Source organism: Hirundo rustica, chromosome 19 (genome assembly GCF_015227805.2).
Source record: "Hirundo rustica isolate bHirRus1 chromosome 19, bHirRus1.pri.v3, whole genome shotgun sequence".
Lineage (NCBI taxonomy): Eukaryota > Metazoa > Chordata > Aves > Passeriformes > Hirundinidae > Hirundo > Hirundo rustica.
Window position 1 is genome coordinate 4349668 of NC_053468.1, and position 20583 is coordinate 4370250.

A 20583-nucleotide genomic window follows, 5' to 3' on the forward strand; every position below is an offset into this window, starting at 1 on the left:
CGCGACCTCCCGGCGGGCGGAGCGGCCGCGCTTCCGCTTCCTGCGGGATGGAGGCGGCGCGGCGGCCGCTGCCGGTGCTGCTGCCGCTGCTGGTGGCGGCGCTGGGCGCGGCGGGGCGCGGCGGCCCCGGGCCCGTCACCTGCGGCTCCGTGGTGAAGCTGCTCAACGTGCGGCACAACGTGCGGCTGCACTCGCACGATGTGCGCTACGGCTCCGGTAACGGACGCGCTCCCCACCCACCCCCACTCCCCGCGCTTCTCCCCGGTTCCCTAGTAGGGCTGAGCTGGGTGTGATGGTGGTTCTCCCTCCTCCGCAGGCAGCGGGCAGCAGTCGGTGACCGGGGTGTCGGCGGCGGATGATGGGAATAGCTACTGGCGGGTGCGGGGCCGCACGGCCGCCGTGTGCCAGCGGGGCACGCCGGTGCGCTGCGGGCAGGCCATCCGCCTCACGCACCTGGGCACCGGCCGCAACCTGCACAGCCACCGCTTCACCTCGCCGCTCTCCGGGAACCAGGTACCGGCCGGGGATCACCACCGCCGGTCCCCGGGCTCGGTGTCTTTCCTTGGGCATGACGGGGGCCCGCCTTGTCACTCGGGTCCTGGCGGGTCCCCTGAGTCCTTGCTGGGTTGTGCCTGTCTGTATCCATCCCGCCTGGGTTCCTCTCGTTCCCCGTGTTACTGCCAGCCCCACCGTATTCTCCAGTCAGTCTGCTGGGTTCTCCCGACCAGATCTCCCGTATGTCTACTAGTATTTCCTAATCCCTGGCCGCAGCTGGGTCCCTGCCAGTCCCACCTTGTTCCCCACTCCCTACCGACTCCCCAATGCCCTGCCAGTGCTTTAATCCCACCCAGACCCTCCAAGTCCCAACAGAACCTCAGTTACAACCACGTCCCCCCTTCCCCCTAGCCCAGCCTCTTTCTCTGCCCACCTCAGCCCTTCCCTTTTTTCCATCCCGGCCCCAAGATGAGCTCTTCTTCCCCCACAGGAGGTGAGTGCGTTCGGGGAGGCCGGTGAAGGTGACTACCTGGACGACTGGACAGTGGTGTGCAGTGGGACCTACTGGGTGCGGGACGACGAGGTGCGCTTCCAGCACACCTCCACCGACGTCTTCCTCTCAGTGACCGGGGAGCAGTACGGGCGGCCCATCCACGGGCAGAAGGAGGTGCACGGCATGGCCGCCTCCAGCCAGAATAACTACTGGAAGGTGATGGAGGGAATCTTCATGCAGCCCAGTGAGGCCTTCCAAACGGAGCAGTACCACGCTGAGTTATGAGGGACAGACAGACTGACGCTGAGCCTCTGGGTGCTGCCCTGCTGTGTTTGGGACTGCTGAGCCCAGGGGATGGCTCCTGTCCCCACCCCGGGACTGACACACACCACTGACACAGGGCCCCAGAACAAAGCAGATCCCAATGTCCTGAATTCAATGTGTGAATTCTGTTGTTCAAAATCTGACACTAAACAGGTCCCAGCGTCCAGACCTGACCCAAAGCAGCTCCCAACATACTAAACCCTCTAGAAAGCAGATCCCGGTGTCCAAACCTGACCTACAACAGAGCCCAACATCCTAGATCAGCACAAAGCAGGTCTGAACATCCCAAGTTAGCACAAAGCCAAGCCCAACATCCAGACATGATCCACAACAAATTCCAAAACTCCCACCCTGTCCCTTTGCAGCCCGTTCTGTCCAAGGACCCACCTCTTCAAGGACTGCTGTCCCTGGGAGCTGTGTACCCCTTGCTGTACCCTAAACTCTTTGTGCCCTGCAAGGACCTGGGGCCATAAAAGTGCTGAACTCTGCCCTGTGGTGTGGCTGGCTGTTTGTTTGTTTGATGCAGGGGACATCTGGCACTTGGGGCCAGACCTGGCGTCATCTGCACTTGCCCCATCCTGGTGCTGCCCCTGGTGTCACCCACTTGCCCCATCCCCGTGCCAGACTTGGTGTCACTCCTTTCCCCATCCTTGCGCCACCCCAGTGCTATCCTCCCCATCGCAGTGCCATCCCAGTGTCCCTGCTGTCCCCTTGCTGGTGTCCCCTCATTCCCGTCCTTGTCCCCATCCCGGTGTCCCGCTCTCTCCATCCCGGTTCCGTCTTGGTGTCCCTGGTGGCTGAGTGCTGGTGCCATCCCCGTGTCCCCGCTCTCTCCATCCCCGTGCCACCACGGTGCATCCCTGTCCCTATCCCGGTGTCCCCTCTGTCCCCATCCTCGTCCTCATCTCGTTGTCCCCGCTGACTCCATCCCGATGCCTCCCCGATGTCCCGGTGTCCCGGCTGTCCCCATCCCGGTGCGGCCCCGGTGTCCCCGTCCCGGCGCTGCCCCGGCGGGGCGCTGCTGCGGCCGCTGTCCCCGCCGAGGCCCCGCCCCGTCCCGCCCCTCCCAGCGGCCACTCGGGGTGCGCGGGCGGCCCCACGGGCGGCGGCGGCGGCGCCGGGGCCGGGGCAGGGGCGGGCGGGAGGGAGGGGGTCCGAGCGGCGCCGGGGGCCGCACCGGGGCCGTGCCCGCCATGCCGCCGCCGCTGCCCGCCGCGCTGCTCGGCGTCGTCCTCGTCGCGCTGCTCGCCGGGCTGCTGGCGCGGTCAGGGCCTGGCGGGCGGGTCTGGGGGCGTGAGGGACCCCGCGGGGGCTCGGGGCGGGGGTGACGGGGTGCGGAGGAGGCGCGGCGGCGGCGGCGGGGTGACGGCGGGCTGGGGGGTGGCGGAGCGGCGGGTGAGGCTCCGCTGGGGTGGGAGGAGCTCGCCGGGGTCAAGGGGAGGCCCGAGGGGCCGGCAGTGGGGGGTGCGGGTGTTTTGGGGGCACTCGGGAGTTTTGGGGGGTTGGTGAGGCGGGGTGGGGTGGTGGCAGGGGTGGGTGCAGGGGGTCCGCGGGGCTGAGGGTGAGGGGTTGGGGGTCTGGGAGGAGGGAAGCAGAGGGTGAGAGGGACTAAGAGGGCTTGGGGGGGGTGTGTCAGGAATTTGTGGGGCTCACAGGGCTGGGGGAGAGGTGCAGGGGAGGGTGCGGGGGACTGGGGGTTGTAGAGCTGGGTGTCAGAGGCTTGGGGGGTTAGAAAAGTTCAGAGGAGCCCGCAGGGGTGGGCATGGAGGCGTGTCAGGGGCGTGTGGAGCGGGGCGTCAGGGATTGTTGGGGGTGGTTCTGCAGGGTCTCTTCCCCACCGTGAAGCCCTGGGACCTCCTACCTTGTTGTGGGTGCTGGAGCTGGTGCTTGAAGGATGAAGAACATCCCTAGACCCGAGCCCCAGCGGGGAGGCTGACCCTGGCCTTCCCCCTGTCCCCACAGATGGCTGCTGTGTCGCCTGGCTGTCACCTGGTGCCGGCAGAAGCTTCATGCAGAGCTGAAGATCGGCTCCTTTGGCTTCTTCTGGGCCCAGAACATCAGCCTCAAGTTCCAGCAGGAGCAACGGACTGTGGTGGGTACCTGGGCGAGGGGTGGTCACTGGCAGACAAGGCAGGGAGCGTGGTTGCTGTCACTTCCAGACTGGCAGCAAATCCATGGAACCACTTACTTGATGAATACTCCCATGGCTGGTGCCAGGCCCTTCCTCCCATGGCCAGACTTGGGGTTTTGGCTGCTCCATGCACAATCCCAGGCACTGGACTGAGGATGTTGGGATGAGCATCACAAGGCAGAGCCAAGTTGTTTCTTCTCTGACCTACCTGTGTGTCCTTACAGGAGATCGACAATATCTGGATCTCCAGCAAACTGAGCCGGGAGCTGCCGTACGTGCCCCCACCCCAGCTGGCTGCCTGCTCCCTTTGGGGATCTGGCTCACCCCTTGCCCTGCTTGCCATCCTGCTGCCTTTACACCTTTCTGCCTTCCTTATTCCCCTGTGGTCAGCTCTGTGAGGGAGTGACCCACGCTTGGAGGTCTTGTGGGTGTCCTTGTGCTGGTCCTGCGTGTCCCTGGGGTAGGGGAAATCCCTGGTGACAGGGCCGCGTGTGCCAAGTGCGAGCTCTTGTCAGAGCTGCCTGTGCTGTTGCTCCCCAGGCGCTACTTCGAGCTGTGTTTTGGCGAGGTGAGAATCCGCACGGATCTCCAGAAAGGCCCTGGGTTCCAGCCATCCGTCCCAGAGGCTCCCAGAGAAGCTGATGGGAGTGAAAGCAGAACAGACCTGACCCTTAAACCCTCCCTGCTGAGGCTCCTTAGCCAGGTGAGGCACTGGCTCGGTGAGAGGCTGCTGTGGGCTGCGCTGCTGTCAGATATCCCTCACAGCAGCACCTTCCCCCCAGCTCTTTTCCATCCACATGGATTCCATCAACGTCATGGTTCTGCACGTGGCCACCTCGGAGTCTCTCTGGCACATCCAGGCCAGCCAGACACGTCTCCTTCTGAATGGCAATGGGAAGAGGTAACGCTGTGCTCGTACCCCACTCTGCTCCCATGGCAGGGAAGCTCCTCTGACCCCAGCCTTGTGTCTCTCCTCTCTGTCCCACTCAGCAGCATCTCATGTCACCTGTGGTGTGACGCATTAACCTCCTCTGAGGCTGGCCTGGTTCCTTTTCCTGTCACAGGAAGCTTGAGTTGTGTGTTCTCCAAGTAGTGTGATGTGCATGGAGTTAGGGCATGCTCTGCTTTTGTGACCACTCAGAGCAGGGACTTGGGGTCCCTGTGTCCCACAGGAAAGAGGGCAGGGACTCATTTTGGCAGCAGCAAGACCCACATCCTCCTTCTGTTCTCTGCTCTCCCCAGCCTGACGTGCGAGGTGAGCCTGACAAAGGTGAATAGCAAAGTCCTCCGGAGCAGCCAGCTGGTGAGTGCTGGAGGAGGGAGAAATCCCACGCTTGGAACCTGGGCACTGGTTCTCTGGGACACTGCTGACCTGTTCTGCGGTGTCCCTGAGGCTGGGTGATGCTGCCAGCTGCTGGGCTCTCTGCTGTGCCCAGCTCTCCACCTGCATGGGCGGGCACTGTGTGACTCCCTGTGTGCTCCTTGCCGTGTCCCCTGTGCACAGGATGACACGTGCCTGGCAGAGCTGGCCCTGGCACTCTCCCTGTCCCTGGAGATCAGCAGCAAGCGGCGGCTGGTGGGTGTCCGGCTCTGCGTCCGCACGCTGCAGGCAGAGCTGCACGAGGGGCTTTTCTGCAGCCCCCTCCTGCACCGCGTCACTGCTGGGGCCCAGCACAGCAGCGTGGGGGAAGAGCCCAGCACAGGTCAGGACAAGGACAGGGACAAGCTCTGTGCGGGACAGGGGCTGGTGGCCCCCAGAGTTGCACTGGAGCCAGAGGGATTTGGCTGTGGGATCACTCCCTCCGGCTTCAGAGAGTTGCGGTTTGGGCAAGTCCGTCCTGTGACTCTCTCTGTCCTTCTCCAGGCCCAGGGGAACCCTCCAAGTCCCTGTCTGTGTTGAGCAGGGACACACTGAAGCTCATCCCCAGGAGGGTGGAGATGAAGCTGGAGAACACCAGCATGGTGCTGTCCATGAACAGCCAGAAGAGGTGAGGGGCAGGCTGCACGAGTCCAAAGTAATGCTGGGGACATGGACCTGGGGACAACTGTGCCGTTCCCTTCTTGTCCCTTAGCTCTACTAGACTGCAGAGAGCGAGTCCTAGAGCCCACTCCAGAGGGAAGGACTGAGCTTGGCTTAGGGCTGGGTTCTTGGGGCGGGGAGGAAGGCACGTGAGCTGGTTCTCCAGTAGGACAGCTGACGGGATCCTCAGCGATGGGATGAGAGCACTGGGCTGTGCTGCAGCTGGGCTCTGGCTGCTGTGTTTGTCCATGCTGGTCAGCTGGTGATGACAGACAGGGACATGGAGGACATGACAGCGCAGTTCCCTCCTGGCAGTGTCTCCCTGTGTCTTCCAGGCACCTCACCTGGAGCCTGAAGCTGCTGCAGTTTCTATATCAGCGTGAAGAGGAGCAACTCCCATTGCGCAACTTCACCCCCAACTCAGACCTGGACCAAATGAGTGTAGACCTCCAGCTGGAGGGCAAGTAGCCAGGAGGGCACCGATGGGACGGGGCTGCCATCACTGCCCTCTGCCACCCCTCATTCGTGCTCCTCTGTCTCCCCAGATGGCCTTCTCCTGTCCCAGAGCCGCCAGCGCATCGTGTGCCTCAACTCCCTGAAGACCAGCGTGCAGGTGAGCGAGTGCTGGGCACGCTCTGTCCCCTGGGGGTGGCTGGTTTGGCTCCTGGCATGAATTTTTTGCCACCTGGCCCTTTCCCTGCTCTAGGTCACAGCCATTGACCTCTCAGCTGCTGTGCTGCTCAACACCTGCATCATCCACTACCGTCACCAAGAGTTTTCACACTGGCTGGGCCTGTTGGCACAGGAATACCGGTGCCGGGCGGTGCCTGTCCCCAGCCAAGGGCACAAGGGAAGGTAAACTCCCCAGCCTCAGTGCAGCTGCTGGTATCACAGCTTGTTTCCTCTTGCTGGCCACGCTCTGGCACAGTGCCTGGGCCCTCAGCACCTTATCGGCTCTGTGCACAGCCTGTGGGATGGGGAGGCTGGTTCAGGAGGTGATCAGGGAGCCCCTGCAGAGAGGACAATGCTCTGGGCCTGCTCCCTGCCAGGCTCTGTGGCACACAGATCCCAGTAACAGCCCATCCCTGCTTGTCCCATGCAGGAGCTATCCCCAGATCCTAGCGCCCATCATCCTGTGTGCCTCGCTGTCCAACGTCAATGTGTCCGTGCAGCTGGGGGACACGCCACCCTTCGCCTTGGGCTTCAACTCCATCTCTGCAGGTACAGGCTGGGCTCTTCTTGGGGTCTGCCAGAGTGGCACTGGGTTGGGAATGGAGGGGGTCGTGCTGCTGTGCTTTCCCGTGTGTGTGTGGCCAGGGGCTGTGCATCCCCGCCTGGTTGTGTTTGGGGTGCCCACGTTTGGGTGAGCCTTGCCTGCACTTCCCCCCTCCTCTGTGCCCACAGACTACCAGCACCTGCGGCCACAGAGCGTGCACCAGCGAGCGGTGCTGGCCGTGGACCACCTGTGCTGGCGAGTGGGCAACGACTCCCACATCCAGCGTGCCCCACATCCCCCCAACATGCACGTGTGGGGAGAAGCCCTCATCCTCGACTCCTTCAACCTCCAGGTGAGGGACAAGCCGAGGGGGCAAGGGGTGGCTTTCAGCCTCAGATTCAGTGTGGGTGGCACAGGGATGTGTGGTGGCGCAGGGGTGTCCTGCAGCCTGAGAGTGGCCGTCCTGTTTGTCCTGCAGGGCAGCTACAACCAGCCCCTGGGCATGTCCAGTGCCCAGTCGGATACTCTTTTCCTGGATTGCACCATCCGGGGGCTGCAAGTGGAGTCATCTGACACCTGCACTGAGTGCCTGGCCAGGGTCCTGCCCCTGTTCTGCCCACAGCCTGGTGGGGCTGAGCTTGCCAAGCAGCCGCCCTCTGCTTCCAGCGAGCCCTGGGGGCTGCTCTGGAAGGTGGATCTGAAGGTGGAGGACGTGAACCTTTTCACACTCTCGGCTGTAGTGGGTAAGCAGCATCCAAGCTGACCCCAGATGGCTGTCCTGGAATTACCCCGCAGTCAGAGGAGCTTGGCATGTTGTGGTGTGCCTGCTCTGTGCCTCCAGCACTGACATGCTGTCTCTGCAGGTGCCCTGGAGCTGCGTCTGGACACGCTGACCGTCCTGGGAAGCGCTGAGAGCTGCACGGTCAGCGTCCAGGGCATGGTGCTGGCCTTGGTGAAGAGCATCACCGAGAAAATGCAGCCGTGCTGCAAAGCTCCTGCCATCCCCAACCCCATGGCAAACCTCTCCGTGCTCTCTGTCACCTACCACAGCAGCACCCGCTCCCTGGAGGTTGGTTTGGCTCTTGGGCCGCTGCTTTATCTTGTGCTGGGGATGGGTGGGGCAGGAGCAGGATCGGCTGGCACGAAAGGCGCTGGGGGGAGGACGGGGCTGTGCTGTGCTGGCCCTGGCAGTGACGTGGTGCCTGCTCGCTCTCCCCGGTGCAGGTGCAGTGTGGCGAGGGGCTGGCCGTGCTGTGGAGCCCACCTGACCACATGCACCTGTACCATCACATCCTGGCCACCCTGCAGTGCCACGAAGCCTTGCGGAGCGCCCTCGGCCACAGGACGCTTCCCTCCCTGCCCCCAGACAGCCCCACGTCCCGCCCAGCCACCCCTACTGAGTCACCAGGGCCCCTCCAGCCAAAAGGGCCCCCTCCCAAAAGATTCCTGTCCCTGTCCCTGGAGCTGAGCTCTGCCAAGCTCACAGCCTTTGTCTCTGAGGCCAACTACATCAGCCTGGCTGCGGAGCGGACCTCGGTGAGCTGGCACGGCGGTGCCCTGCACGGCTACTGCCCGGAGCTGGCCGCCGGCTTTGATGGACACAGCATCTTCAGCTTCAAGGAGGTGGAGGTGAAGCTGCTGCCGGAGCTGGAGGAGGTCATCCGGCACCGCGACGCCTTCCCCGCCCTGCGCACCCTCCGCAACCGCGGCTGGGCCTTCTCCTTCGCCAGCGTCACCATCGAGTTCCCCTACCAGTACGACTTCTCCCGCACGCTGGACGCTGCCGTGGGCGTGCAGAAGTGGCTGAAGGGCCTGCACCGGCCCGGGCGCCCCGCCAGCACATCTCTGCCCCCTGACCTCCTGCTCAAAGTTACCCACTTCTCCTGGGTCTTCCTGGATGACGTCTTCGAGGTCAAGTTGCGCGACAACTACGAGCTGATGAAGGACGAGAGCAAGGAGAGCGCCAAGCGCCTGCAGCTGCTGGACGCCAAGGTGGCTGCGCTGCGCAAGCAGCACGGGGAGCTGCTGCCTGCCCGCAAGATCGAGGAGCTCTACGCCTCGCTGGAGAAGAAGAACATCGAGATCTACATCCAGCGCTCGCGGCGCCTCTACGCCAACACGCCCATGCGGAGGGCCCTGCTCACCTGGACCCTGGCTCACCTGGAGCTGGTGGCCATGGCCGATGAGTCCTTCCACGGCACGGAGCGCGTGTTGGAGCAGATGAGGGACCTGGATAACGTCAGCCCGTTCCCCCCAGAGGGTCTGGAGATGGTCACCCAGTGGTGCCGCATGATGAAGGGCACAGTTGGCAGCTTCTTTGGTGAGTTGCTTTGTGGGAGGGTGCCCTTGGAGGACGGCACGATGGCCGTGTGGCCTGGGCTGGCACCACGTGGTGCGTAACCAGGCGGGGAAAACGATTTTTGGAGGTTCAAAGGGAGCGTGAAGGAAGCAGAGATGTGACAGGACGATGGCTCCTACTGTGGCCCAGAGTGGGGGGCCTGCCTGTCTCTTCACTGCCCCATCCCTCAGCCCTTCCTCCACCCGCAGTGCGGATCCGTGACTACCCCCGGTACCTGTTTGAGATCCGGAACTGGCAGCTCTCCGGCCGGCTGATCGGAGCCGAGCAGTGTGGCCAGGCCTGCTCCCGGCGCCGCCAGGTGCTGAAGCTGGGGCTGCCCTGGGGCGATGCCACGGTGGAGAGGAACATGCCGCCCTTGAAGTTCTACCATGACTTTCACTGTAAGAGCTGGAGGAATGGAGGGTGCCCTGTGGTGGGGTAGGGACAGGGCGAATGGCTGAGCCCACCTCTGTGCCTCCAGCTGTGATCTCCCAGTACACCATCGTGTGGGGGCCCTGCTGGGACCCAGCCTGGACCCTGATCGGCCAGTGTGTGGATCTCCTCACCAAGCCCTCAGAGGACCCCAGCGCCCCATTGCCCTGGTGGGACAAGAGCCGCCTTCTTTTCCATGGAGACTGGCACATGGACATTGAACAGGCCAACCTGCACCAGCTGGCCACCGAGGTGGGTGCTGCTGGCCTGGGGAGCGGCATGGTGCGGGGTCAGCTCACACCTGCCTCTCCTGACGCCTGCCCTTGCAGGACCCCTACAACACTACGGAGAACATGCACTGGGAGTGGAGCCAGCTCTCCTTCCACTGGAAACCCGGGCAGTTTGTCTTCAAGGGCAACCTGGATATCAACGTCCGGACAGCCTCCAAGTGAGTGCGGGGCCACGAGCATGGGGGGCCCTCACCAGTGCTGGGGGGTGACTGGGCTCTCTCTCTGCATTCAGATATGACGACTGCTGCTTCCTGCACCTGCCTGACCTGTGCATGACACTGGACCTGCAGTGGCTGTGCCATGGGAACCCCCACGACCACCACGGCGTGGTGCTGCGCTCCCCCGAGTTCCTGCCCGAGGTGCCCGTGGGGCAGCAGTACGACTCCTACCGTGCCTTCCGTTCCGAGAACCTCAACCTCTCCATCCGGATGGACCTGACACAACCCAGTAAAGGTGGCTGACAGCGTGCTGGGGATCCCTTGGGGACAAGGGGCATAGGGCAGGGTGTGCTGGTTGTGGCTTGGGTGCTGCCATGTCCCGGCCCCATGGTGCTGGCTGATGGTGGATGTATTCTCAGAGCACTCCCAGCCCCGGATCCTGCTCTACAGCAGCACCCTCCGCTGGATGCAGAATTTTTGGGCCACGTGGACCAGCGTGACACGGCCCATCTGCCGTGGGAAGCTCTTCAACAACATGAAACCCAGCAAGAAGAAGCTGGGGCAGCATTACAAGCAGTTGTCCTATACTGCACTCTTCCCCCGGCTGCAGGTAATTCCCAGGGCCGGGAATCTGGTGTTTCCTCCCTGCCCTGCCTCTGCTGGACTCTCAGCTCCCGCTGTCTGCTCCTTCTCAGGTGCATTACTGGGCCTCCTTTGCCCAGCAGCGGGGGATCCAGGTGGAATGCTGCCAGGGACACATCTTCACTCGGGGCACACAGCGGCTCATCCCACAAGGTGAGTGAGTGGGAATCCTGCCAGCAGCGCTCCCAGGCACAGCAGGGCCCTGGCTGACCCCTGACCCCTGTCCCCGTCCCCCAGCCGGCACGGTGATGCGACGCCTCATTTCGGAGTGGAGCATCACGCAGATGGTGAGCGACCTGAGCCAGGTCACCGTGCACCTCATGGCCTCCACTTGTGATGAGAACGCTGACCACCAGCTCGACACCCTGGTGAAGAAAACCCACCTGCTGAGCCTGTCCTCCCTCACCTACCAGCGGCACAGCAACCGCACGGCGGAGGAGGTACCGCTGCAAACGGGGCACAGCAGCTCGTGCTGGCATCGCCAGGACAAGGGGATGTTGGGCTGTTGGATGAAATAGGGAGGGGATTTAGCTGGCAAAGAGACAGAACTTCAGGGCCTCCAATCTACCAAGCACCTGACTTTGTGCTCACGCTGTGGCTTCTGGGGTGGTCTGGGCTCCAGTCCCCCTGCCTGAAGGGCTGGCAGGGCTCCTAGTCCCAGCGCGTGGGACTGGGCCTGGGGTGGCTCTGCTGTGCTGAGGCACTGACCCTCTGTGCCCAGGAGCTGCCCCTGCGTGATGGGGACGACGGTTTCCACACGCATCAGCTGCACTTGGTGGACCTGCGGGCGTCCTGGACCACCACGAACCGGGACATCGCCTTCGGCCTCTACGATGGCTACAAGAAAGCGGCTGTGCTCAAGCGTAACCTGTCCACCGAGGCCCTGAAGGGGCTGAAGATTGACACACAGCTGCAGGCCAAGAAGCTGAAGCGGGGCCCGCTCTCTGCTCACTCCATCCCTGCCAGAGTGACCGCTCCCATCACCAGCGGCCGTCCTGAGAGAGCCTCCTCAGGGGGTGAGCGCAGCGGGGAGGGGAGCAAGGGGCAGCCCACAGCTCAAAGCTGTGCCTGCTTTCATTCTGTATGTTTGAGCTATCCCCCTGCAGCTTTGCCCTGACCCTTTCTCCTTCCCCAGGGGCCTACATGCTGCAGAAGCTCATTGAGGAGACGGACAAGTTCGTGGTTTTCACAGAGGAGGAGTCGGGGGCCAGCGAGCAGCTCTGCGGCATCGCCGCCTGCCAGACCGACGACATCTACAACCGCAACTGCCTCATCGAGCTGGTGAACTGCCAGGTACCTGCCTGTCCCCACGGCCTGGCCGTGACAGGGGCTGTGCCTGCCCCAGAAAGGTCCATCAGACCCCTGGGGTCTCTCCCCCCACAGATGGTTCTGCGTGGTGCAGAGACGGAGGGCTGTGTGATCGTGTCCGCCGCGAAGGCACAGCTGCTGCAGTGCCAGCACCACCCCGCCTGGTACGGGGACACTCTGAAGCAGAAGACATCCTGGACGTGTTTGCTGGATGGCATGCAGTACTTTGCCACGACAGAGAGCAGCCCCTCCGAGGGGGAGCATGGCCAGCTCTGGCTGGAGGTGAGCGTGTGGTGGGTGAGCTACGTGGGGGACAGGCAGTGCTGTCAGTGCCCTGGCCAAGCCAGGCAAAGTGGGGACAGCCAGCAGTGCCTCCTTGCCTCTCCAGGTGAAAAATATTGAGGAGCATCGTCAGCGGAGCCTGGACTCGGTGCAGGAGCTGATGGAGAGCGGGCAGGCGGTGGGGGGCATGGTCAGCACCACCACAGGTACTGCCCACAGCCCTGGCTGCTGTGCCCACCCCAGTTCCACTCGGGTGTGATCCCAAGGCTGGCAGAGCTGAGAGCATGGGACATGGCACTCTGACTGTGGTCCCTCTGCCTGTCCCCAGACTGGAATCAGCCCTCGGAAGCCCAGCAGACACAGCAGGTGCAGAGGATCATCTCTCGCTGCAGCTGCCGCATGTACTACATCAGCTACAGCCACGACATCGACCCCGAGCTGGCCACGCAGATAAAGCCCCCTGAGACCCCTGCCAACCAGGAGAAGGAGGATCTGCTGAAGAAGCAGGAGGGTGGGTGCATCCAGGCGGCGTGCCTTGCAGGGGTAGAGCTCAGGGCTGACCCATGGCTGACTCCAGGGGTGGTCTCTTTTGGCCCTGCACACAGGAGGGGTCCCCAGCACATTTCTGGCCAAGCTGAGGCCCCACTTGCCCTTTGTGTCCCTGCAGGAGCTGTGGACACCTTCACCCTGATCCACCACGACCTGGAGATCTCCACCAACCCCGCACAGTATGCCATGATCCTAGACATAGTCAACAACCTGCTGCTGCACGTGGAGCCCAAACGCAAGGTACCCACAGGGCTCCAGGTGTCCGTGCCACTCACTGCACCCCGGCAGTCCCAACCTTGCCCTATTCCTGTGTCCAGGAGCACAGTGAGAAGAAGCAGCGGGTGCGTTTCCAGCTGGAAATCTCCAGCAACCCCGAGGAGCAGCGCAGCAGCATCCTACACCTGCAAGAGGCTGTGAGGCAGCACGTGGCCCAGATCCGGCAGCTGGAGAAGCAGATGTACTCCAACATGAAGGTGAGCCCGCAGCCCTGGCTCCCTGGGATCCCCACTCGAGGGCAGAGGGTGCTGAGGGTTGTTTGTCCTTCAGTCCTTGAAGGATGACAGCAAAAATGAGATCCTGCTCGACCTGAACCACCGGCTGCAGCAGCAGCTGAGCCAGGAAAAAGCTGACCTGCAGCTGGAGAGCGAGGAGCTGAACATATTGATCAGGTAGGACAAGGGGGAATGGCTTTAAACTGAGGATAGGTTTGGGTTGGATATTAGGGAGAAATTCTCCCTAGTGAGGCGCTGGCACAGGTTGCCCGGAGAAGCTGTGGCTGCCCCATCCCTGGAAGTGTTCAAGGATAGGCTGGATGGGGCTTGGAGACACTTGGGACAGCAGGAAGCGTCCAAGCCAAACCATTCTGATTCTGTGATCTCAGCCTTCCCCGGCATTGTGTCCCCCTTACTCTAGGACTCCCACATCCCAGCTCTCCCCTCTGTGCTGCAGGTGCTTCAAGGACTTCCAGCTGCAGCGAGCCAACAAGATGGAGCTGCGAAAGCAGCCGGAGGACGTGAGTGTGGCACGGAGGACCGAGTTCTACTTTGCCCAGGCGCGCTGGCGCCTGACAGAGGAGGATGGGCAGCTGGGCATTGCTGAGCTGGAGCTCCAACGCTTCCTCTACAGCAAGGTGAGGAGTTGGACAGTGCCCACAGCCCCTGAGCTGGGGACGGGGACATCGGGAGCTGATGGCTTTGTCTGCACAGGTCAACAAGTCTGATGACACGGCCGAGCATCTACTGGAGCTGGGCTGGGTGACCATGAACAACCTGCTGCCCAACGCTGTGTACAAGGCAAGTGGCAGCTGGGGCAGCAGCTCTGCATCCTGGGGACCCACGGGTGGCCTGGGCAGAGTGGCCTGTCCTCACCCCAGCCACCCATCCTCTTCCCTGCAGGTGGTGCTGCGTCCCCAGAGCTCCTGCCAGTCCGGCCGGCAGCTGGCCCTGAGGATTTTCAGCAAGGTCCGGCCACCCGTGGGAGGCATCTCCATCAAGGAGCATTTTGAGGTGCCAGGGCTGGGCCGGGAGGTGCCAGGGTCTCTGTGGGGCACAGGCAGTGTGTGCCTGGCTCTGACATGTCCCTTTCCCACAGGTGAACGTGGTGCCTCTCACCATCCAGCTCACCCACCAGTTCTTCCACAGAATGATGGGTTTCTTCTTCCCTGGCCGTAATGTGGAGGAGGAGGAGGTGGGGGATGAGGAAGATAAGTCCAAACTGGTGACAACAGGTGAGAGGCTCGTGATCACCCTCCTCTCTGGATGTCCTTGAGCAGCTCTGGCTGTGTGTCCAGGATATATTTGTGGGCAGCTGCTGTCCAGCCATGTGTTGAAGAACAGGGATCTGGGGTCTCCCCTGTGGACAGGGAGATGGTGGGAGGGTTGGGGCCATGGCTAACCCCTGGCTGGACACCACCACCACTCCCTCACAGCCTGTTTGCCCCAGGGATCCCCGTGGTGAAGCCGCGGCAGCTGATCGGGGCCGATGACTCGCTGGGCCCAGGGAAGGGAGTTGCTCAGGGACTGAATCGGACATCGGGGGTCAGAAGATCGTTCCGAAAAGCACCTGAGGTACCTCCTGCTGCAGCGAGGGGGGAACCTGCGAGAGCCCTGCTGCGGTGCCAGTCTGTTTTCCCCTAACTGCAGGGCTGGGTAGCCGTGTCCTCCCACACTTCCCTCCCACGCTTGTCTGTTTTCTCCTGCTCGCTCCCACCATGAGCATTTGCATCCTTTACAACCAGGCGCCTGCACGCTTGATGTGATCCCTGTATCTCATTTTTCCAACACCATGCCAGAGCAGCTCTCACCTCTCCCTGATGAAGCAATGCTGTGGCCTAGTGCCCGGCTGTCCCTTCCCTGCTGGTTCCTGGCTGTGTCCCTTCTCTTTCCCTTCTGCTCATGGCTTCTGCTCTGTCCCCAGCATCCCGTGGACGACATCGACAAGATGAAGGAGCGCGCGGCCATGAACAACTCCTTCATCTACATCAAGATCCCGCAGGTGCCACTCTGTGTCAGCTACAAGGTGCGGGACCAGTGGGACAGGGTGCGCTCGGGGTCGTGCTCGCCATCGTCCCGCAGTGCCTGACCCCTCTGTCACACAGGGGGAGAAGAACAGCGTGGACTGGGGCGACCTGAACCTGGTGCTGCCGTGCCTGGAGTACCACAATAACACATGGACGTGGCTGGACTTTGCCATGGCGGTGAAGAGGGACAGCCGCAAAGCCTTGGTGGCACAGGTACGTGGCACCACATCCCTCTTCCCGCTCCGAAGGCTGCCGGGGCTGCTCTGCCCAGGACGGAGGTGGTGACCCCAGGGTGGGTGGCGCGTTTCCCAGAGCAAGAAGCAGCTGCGCTGGCTCAGCAGCTCAGGCCGTCACCCATGCCAAGGGCCCGGGGTGTAGCCACGGGGGTTGCTGAGCCCCTGACTCCCGGGGCAGGTGATCAAGGAGAAGCTGCGCCTGAAGCCAGCGTCGGGCGCGGAGGCCCGGGGGAAGCTGGAGAACAAATCCGACGGGACCATCCAGCAGCAGGAGGAGGACGAGAAGGCTCGGCTGCTCATCGGGCTGAGCGTGGGCGAGAAGAACCCCAGCAAGAAGTCGATCTTCGGCAGGCGCAAATGACGGCAGCACCCGGCGGGCCGGGAAGGGACTTGGGGTGCCCCGTGCTCCCCCCTCGGAGGGGCACCCCGAAGGCCAAGGGGGGGATGTGCTGCTCGGCGGTGCCCGAGGAGGGCTCAGCCACGTGCAGGCCCTGGGTAGCCCCGTTGCTGTGGGGCAGGGGTGGAGCAGCACGGGAATGTGGGGCACAGGGTGCTCCGGGGCTGCTTTGTGGGGTGCGGAACCCTCGTGCCAAGGGCTCCTGCGAGCTTCCCCACCTCCCTGCTGTGCGGGTGCTGGGCCCAGCCCCTGGGCCTGGTGAAGCAGCAGGATCGCTCCAGGCTGGGAAAAAGGGGAACGGGAGAGAGTTTAAATAAAGAGTTTTTAATTTGGAACAGGCTCGGGCCAGTGGCTTGCTTCTTGCCTCACCCTGCAGTGTGGGCTCAGCACCATGCCCCACCTCAGCCCTGCAGCCCCCCATCCTTGGGGGCTTCACCCCTTGCAGTTGCTCAGGGCACCCATTTTGGGGCTCAGGGCATCCCTGCGTGTCCCTGGGCTCAGCTGTGTGCTTCTCCCTCTGCAGAGCCACGCTGGGGCTCAGCAGGGACTGCAGGCACTCCCTCAAGGCTGCAGCACGTGGGGTGCAAAGACTGAGGGAAAGGCTGAAGGGGGAGCCCCGGAGTGTGTACGGAGGGGTTCCCGAGGAAGGGCTGGGATCGGTGCCGGGGAGCCCTGGGCTGGGATCAGGCACGGCTGGGTGAACAAGCCCCGAGTGTGTGGTGGGGGTCCGGGCTGGGGGGGATCGGTCCCGGGTGGGTGTCGCGGTGCAAAGGGCAGCCCCGCCGCCGAGCCCCGGGGCGGGGGGTGGTCGCGGCGGGCGGGGCGGGGCGGGGCGGCGGGGTTATGTAAGGAGGCGATTACCGGGGACGGGGCCCGGGGCGCGGCCGGGCGGCGCCGCGATGGGAGCGACGAGCAGCGGCCCCGGCCCGGCCCCGGCTCCGGTGCGGCCCCCCCAGGTGCGTGCGGCGGCATGAGCCCCGGGGATCCCCCCCGGGCACCTCCCGCCCCGGGGTCCCCTCGCTGACGCTGTCCCCGGTTCCGCAGGGCCGCACCGTGGGGTCGTGGGTGCGGGCGCTGTTGAGCCGAGCGGGGTCGGTGCCGGTATCGGTACCGGTGCCGGTACCGGGGCTCGCCTTGGCCCCGCGGGGCCCCGCCGAGGAGCCGCCGCTGCCCGGGTGGCCGCTGCCGCAGCTCGTCTCGTTGTTCCTGCCGGAGTTCCCCGTCCGCCCCTCCGCCCGCCAGCAGCAGCTCAAGGTGCCGTCCCGGGGCCCCCACCCTCCGAACGGGGGTCCCGGTGCATCCGAACGGGGTCCCCGATCGTCCTCCCCCCGGGCGCGTCCTGCCCGTGCATCCCGCCCCGGCAGCTCCGGGCGCCCGAACGGGTCCCCTCGCACCCTGGACCGGTGTCCCTGCTCGTCCTACCGGGGTTCCTGCACGTCTCTACCGGGGTCTCCCAACGCCCTGAGCATCCTCCCGAGCCGTCCGTGCATCCCGTGCCGCCATCCCGGCATCGCCGGCCGCCTTACCGGGCTCTCCTCGCACGCTCTGCCGGGTCCCTGCGCATCCTACCGGCGTCCCCGGCCGTTCCACCGGGTCCCCTTTCATCCCCGCCGAGCGCCCCTGTCGGGTCTCGGTGTGTTCTACCGGGGTTCCCCTGCACTCCCCCGGATCGTGGCATCCCACCGAGGTCCCGCGTGTTCTCCCGGGGGTTCTGTGCGCTCTGTCAAAATCGCTGCCGCGTTGGGGTCCCCGTGTCCCAGTTCCCCGTGCCTCATACTGGGTCCCCATGAACCCTGCTGGGGTCCCTATTGCGTCCTCCGGGTCCCCATGCGTCCCCCGCGCCTGCTTTGGGCGCTCTGTGCCCCTCACCTTACCCCACGCAGGACCCCCAGCCTGAGCAAACCCCAAATCCATCTCCACGGCGTGCTCAGCCCCTGTTCCCCCCCTCAGATCCTGGGCTTCGTGGCCAAAGGCTCCTTCGGGACCATCCTCAAAGTGCTGGACTGTGGGCGGGAGAAGGTCTGCGCCGTGAAGGTGGGTGCTGGTCCCTGGGGCCCACGGGTGCCCCCACCCGCCCTTGTCCCCCTCCTCGACCGTGCCTCGCCCCCCCAGGTTGTGCCCAAAGTGGAGGTGCTGCGCCGCGACACCCTCAAACAATGCAAAGAAGAAGTCAGCATCCAGGTGAGGGAGGGGCGCCCAGGAGGGACTCCAGCCCGCGAAGGGCTTTGGGGCGGCCACGGGGGACATCGGGAGGCCGTGGGAGCTGTGGATGGCAGAAGCGGGGTCCAGCCCCTCGGTGTCCCCCTCCCCCGGGGGCCGCTCACTCTCTGCGCTTTTGCGTCCCCAGAGACAGGTCAGGCACCCGTTCGTCCACGGGCTGGGGGACAGCTGGCAGGGCCAGCGCCACCTCTTCATCAGTGAGTGACCATCTGCCCGCGGGCTCGCCCCGGCCCCCCCCCCTCGCCCGCACACGTGTCCCCGCCGCCCGCACACGTGTCCCCGCACACGCGCGCGCTCCCCCCGCGCCGCCCGCTGACCCGCGGGGATCCCGCTGGATGCCGGCTCCCATCTCCCACCCCGCAAGCACCCACCCGCGGGCGTGAGGATGGGGGGACAGGGATGGGGACAAGCCAGAGCGGGGCAGGGAGCGGGAGCTACCTGGCCCTGGTGGCTGTGTCACCTCAGCCCCTGCAGTTTGTGTGTTCCCGGTGCCTGCGTGACCCCCCCCCCCGCCACCGCCAAGGACCACGTCACTCTGATGCCGCATGTGGTTCCAGGTGCTTGTGTGTGCTCCCAGTGCCCACAGGGCTCTGGTGCTGATGTCACCGTGGTACTCGCGTGTTCCCGTGCCACCTTAGTACCTCTGTCACCTGTATTGCCCTGGTGCTTGTGCCACCTTGCTGCCTTTATAACCCCAGCTCTTCCACGACCTCGGTGCATGTCCCCAGTGACCCCTCTGCAGCCCCGTGCCACCCCAGCGTCCCTCGTGCCACCCCCGCCAGCCAGTAAGGCATGTCACCTGTCCCGGCAGTGTGCACCTACTGCAGCACCGGGGACCTGCACGCGCTGTGGCGCGCGGCCGGCTGCTTGGCTGAGGCCACCGTCCGCCTGTTCGCCGCCGAGCTGGTGCTGGTGCTGGGTGAGTGACCCTCCGCGCTGGGGACAGCCACCACCGGGGACAGGCACCCTCGGGGGTGGCAGTGGGCACTGTGCTGGGAGGGGACGCGTGGCACTGATGGCTCTTGTCTCGTCCCCAGTGTACCTCCACGACCTGGGCATCATGCACAGAGACGTCAAGGTGTGTGGCAGTGGGGCTGGGGGCTGGAGGATGGGGTCGGGGGGGGGGTCTCTGAACCCCCAGCACGGAGAGGCCACCTCAGTGCCTGTCTCATTTCAGATGGAGAACATCCTCCTGGATGAGAGAGGTAAGAGCCCGGGAACGCCGTGGGGACACCCCGTCAATGGGGACACCCTGTCAATGGGGACACCCTCTCTACGTGTTCCCACGTGGTGTCTGGCCCCACAGGGCACCTCAAGCTCACCGACTTCGGCCTCTCCCGGTACCTGCAGTGGGGTGAGCGAGCCCACACCATCTGTGGCACCCTGCAGTACATGGGTAAGGGGGCCTGTGCTTGGGGGGGCTGTGCTGGGGGGCACAGACCCCCAGGTGCTCACCCACTCTCCCCACAGCCCCAGAGGTGCTGAGCGGGGGGCCCTACAGCCACGCAGCCGACTGGTGGTCCTTGGGAGTCCTGCTCTTTGCCCTGGCCAGCGGGGAGGTAAGGACTGCAGTGTGTGGTGACAGGGACACCTCGGGGAGACCCTGAATTCACTCTATGCTCCCCCAGTTCCCCGTGGCTCCAGCGGAGGACCATGTGGCCATGCTGGAACGCGTCAAACAGAGCAGCTACGAGAGCCCACCTGAGTTCAGCCCTGAGCTGGCCCGGCTGCTCGCTGAGGTAATCCTCCTGCCTGGATTTTGGGGTCCCCACCGGCCCCTGGGCTGGATGCTGAGATTTCTAATTCTCACTGTCCTCTCTCTGTCCGCAGCTGCTGTGCCACAACCCCCTGTACCGCCTGCGCTACCTCCACCACTTCCAGGGCCACCCCTTCTTCCGCGGGGTGGCCTTTGACGCTGACCTGCTGCAGAAGGACCCGGTGGTGGTGGCAGTGGCCCCGCGACCCCCCGAGCAGCCCCCACCCGACCCCGCCACTTTCGCCGACTTCGACTACGACCTCGCCGCCTCCCCGGACCGGCCCTGGCCTGGCTGAGCCACCGCGGCTGGGACCCTCGGCATCGCTCAGGGACATCCCCCTACCCCGGCAGCGGGTCGGACCCTGCTGGGCCGGGTCCCCCACGGGGTTATCCGGGTACCCCCAAGTCTCATCCCCGGGTACCTCAACTCTGTACCTCTCCCCGCGGGAGCAATAAACCCGAGAGCCGCGGGCACCGCTGCGGGTGTTGCCCTGACTCGTGCTGGGGAAAGCGGGGACCACCGGGGGGGGAACGCGGGGGAGACGGGCTGGACCCCCTTCCCTCGGGGCGGGTCTGGGGAGCCGTGTGGGGTGGGGAACCTCGAAGCGGAGGAGCTGGGTCCGCCTGCCCATCCTTCTGTCCGTCCGTCTGTCCGCTCCCGTAGCGGCGCTGCGCAGCGCGGCGTGGGCGTGACCAACGGATGAAACCACGCCCATTCCCCCGCCCGCCGCCTGCCGTGGCCACGCCCCAACGGTCGCCCCGCGTGGTGACGCACTGG

The 20583-nt window shown here is 64.5% G+C and overlaps 3 protein-coding genes across 3 annotated transcripts; all 3 read left to right on the top strand.

The window, feature by feature from the left end:
* Positions 1 to 41: 41 nt before the first annotated feature.
* SDF2 (stromal cell derived factor 2) lies at positions 42 to 1800 on the top strand. The gene is made up of 3 exons (XM_040082605.2): positions 42 to 216; positions 317 to 513; positions 986 to 1800. The coding sequence occupies exons 1-3, from the start codon at positions 48 to 50 to the stop codon at positions 1271 to 1273; spliced, it is 654 nt and encodes a 217-aa protein (XP_039938539.1). The 5' UTR covers positions 42 to 47; the 3' UTR covers positions 1274 to 1800.
* Positions 1801 to 2505: 705 nt separating this feature from the next.
* Positions 2506 to 16164, top strand: BLTP2 (bridge-like lipid transfer protein family member 2). The gene is made up of 39 exons (XM_040082602.2): positions 2506 to 2576; positions 3275 to 3404; positions 3668 to 3714; positions 3984 to 4146; positions 4226 to 4344; positions 4686 to 4746; positions 4948 to 5146; positions 5308 to 5431; positions 5799 to 5923; positions 6009 to 6076; positions 6170 to 6318; positions 6566 to 6684; positions 6868 to 7031; positions 7158 to 7422; positions 7543 to 7748; positions 7904 to 8999; positions 9227 to 9418; positions 9499 to 9701; positions 9779 to 9897; positions 9972 to 10192; positions 10317 to 10507; positions 10593 to 10692; positions 10777 to 10979; positions 11261 to 11555; positions 11675 to 11832; positions 11923 to 12129; positions 12236 to 12335; positions 12458 to 12640; positions 12797 to 12918; positions 12996 to 13151; positions 13225 to 13346; positions 13627 to 13807; positions 13884 to 13970; positions 14073 to 14183; positions 14269 to 14404; positions 14620 to 14744; positions 15094 to 15195; positions 15275 to 15409; positions 15611 to 16164. Exons 1-39 carry the CDS (start codon positions 2506 to 2508, stop codon positions 15791 to 15793), a joined length of 6738 nt encoding a protein of 2245 aa, XP_039938536.1. The 3' UTR covers positions 15794 to 16164.
* A 564-nt stretch (positions 16165 to 16728) lies between these two features.
* RSKR (ribosomal protein S6 kinase related) lies at positions 16729 to 20279 on the top strand. Its single transcript, XM_040082819.2, has 12 exons — positions 16729 to 16785; positions 16874 to 17083; positions 17780 to 17863; positions 17942 to 18010; positions 18177 to 18246; positions 18861 to 18968; positions 19087 to 19127; positions 19227 to 19254; positions 19356 to 19445; positions 19520 to 19608; positions 19678 to 19788; positions 19880 to 20279. Exons 1-12 carry the CDS (start codon positions 16729 to 16731, stop codon positions 20099 to 20101), a joined length of 1179 nt encoding a protein of 392 aa, XP_039938753.1. The 3' UTR covers positions 20102 to 20279.
* Positions 20280 to 20583: the final 304 nt, after the last annotated feature.

Bases quoted from the DNA above. Each gene is read 5' to 3' on its own strand.
- SDF2 (XM_040082605.2), top strand. From the start codon at position 48: ATGGAGGCGGCGCGGCGGCCGCTGCCGGTGCTGCTGCCGCTGCTGGTG. The intron at 217-316 runs GTAACGGACGCG...CCTCCTCCGCAG, and splicing joins CGATGTGCGCTACGGCTCCG to GCAGCGGGCAGCAGTCGGTG. The intron at 514-985 runs GTACCGGCCGGG...CTTCCCCCACAG, and splicing joins CGCCGCTCTCCGGGAACCAG to GAGGTGAGTGCGTTCGGGGA.
- BLTP2 (XM_040082602.2), top strand. From the start codon at position 2,506: ATGCCGCCGCCGCTGCCCGCCGCGCTGCTCGGCGTCGTCCTCGTCGCG. The intron at 12,336-12,457 runs GTACTGCCCACA...GCCTGTCCCCAG, and splicing joins CATGGTCAGCACCACCACAG to ACTGGAATCAGCCCTCGGAA. The intron at 15,410-15,610 runs GTACGTGGCACC...CTCCCGGGGCAG, and splicing joins GCAAAGCCTTGGTGGCACAG to GTGATCAAGGAGAAGCTGCG.
- RSKR (XM_040082819.2), top strand. From the start codon at position 16,729: ATGGGAGCGACGAGCAGCGGCCCCGGCCCGGCCCCGGCTCCGGTGCGG. The intron at 17,084-17,779 runs GTGCCGTCCCGG...TCCCCCCCTCAG, and splicing joins CCCGCCAGCAGCAGCTCAAG to ATCCTGGGCTTCGTGGCCAA. The intron at 17,864-17,941 runs GTGGGTGCTGGT...TCGCCCCCCCAG, and splicing joins AGAAGGTCTGCGCCGTGAAG to GTTGTGCCCAAAGTGGAGGT.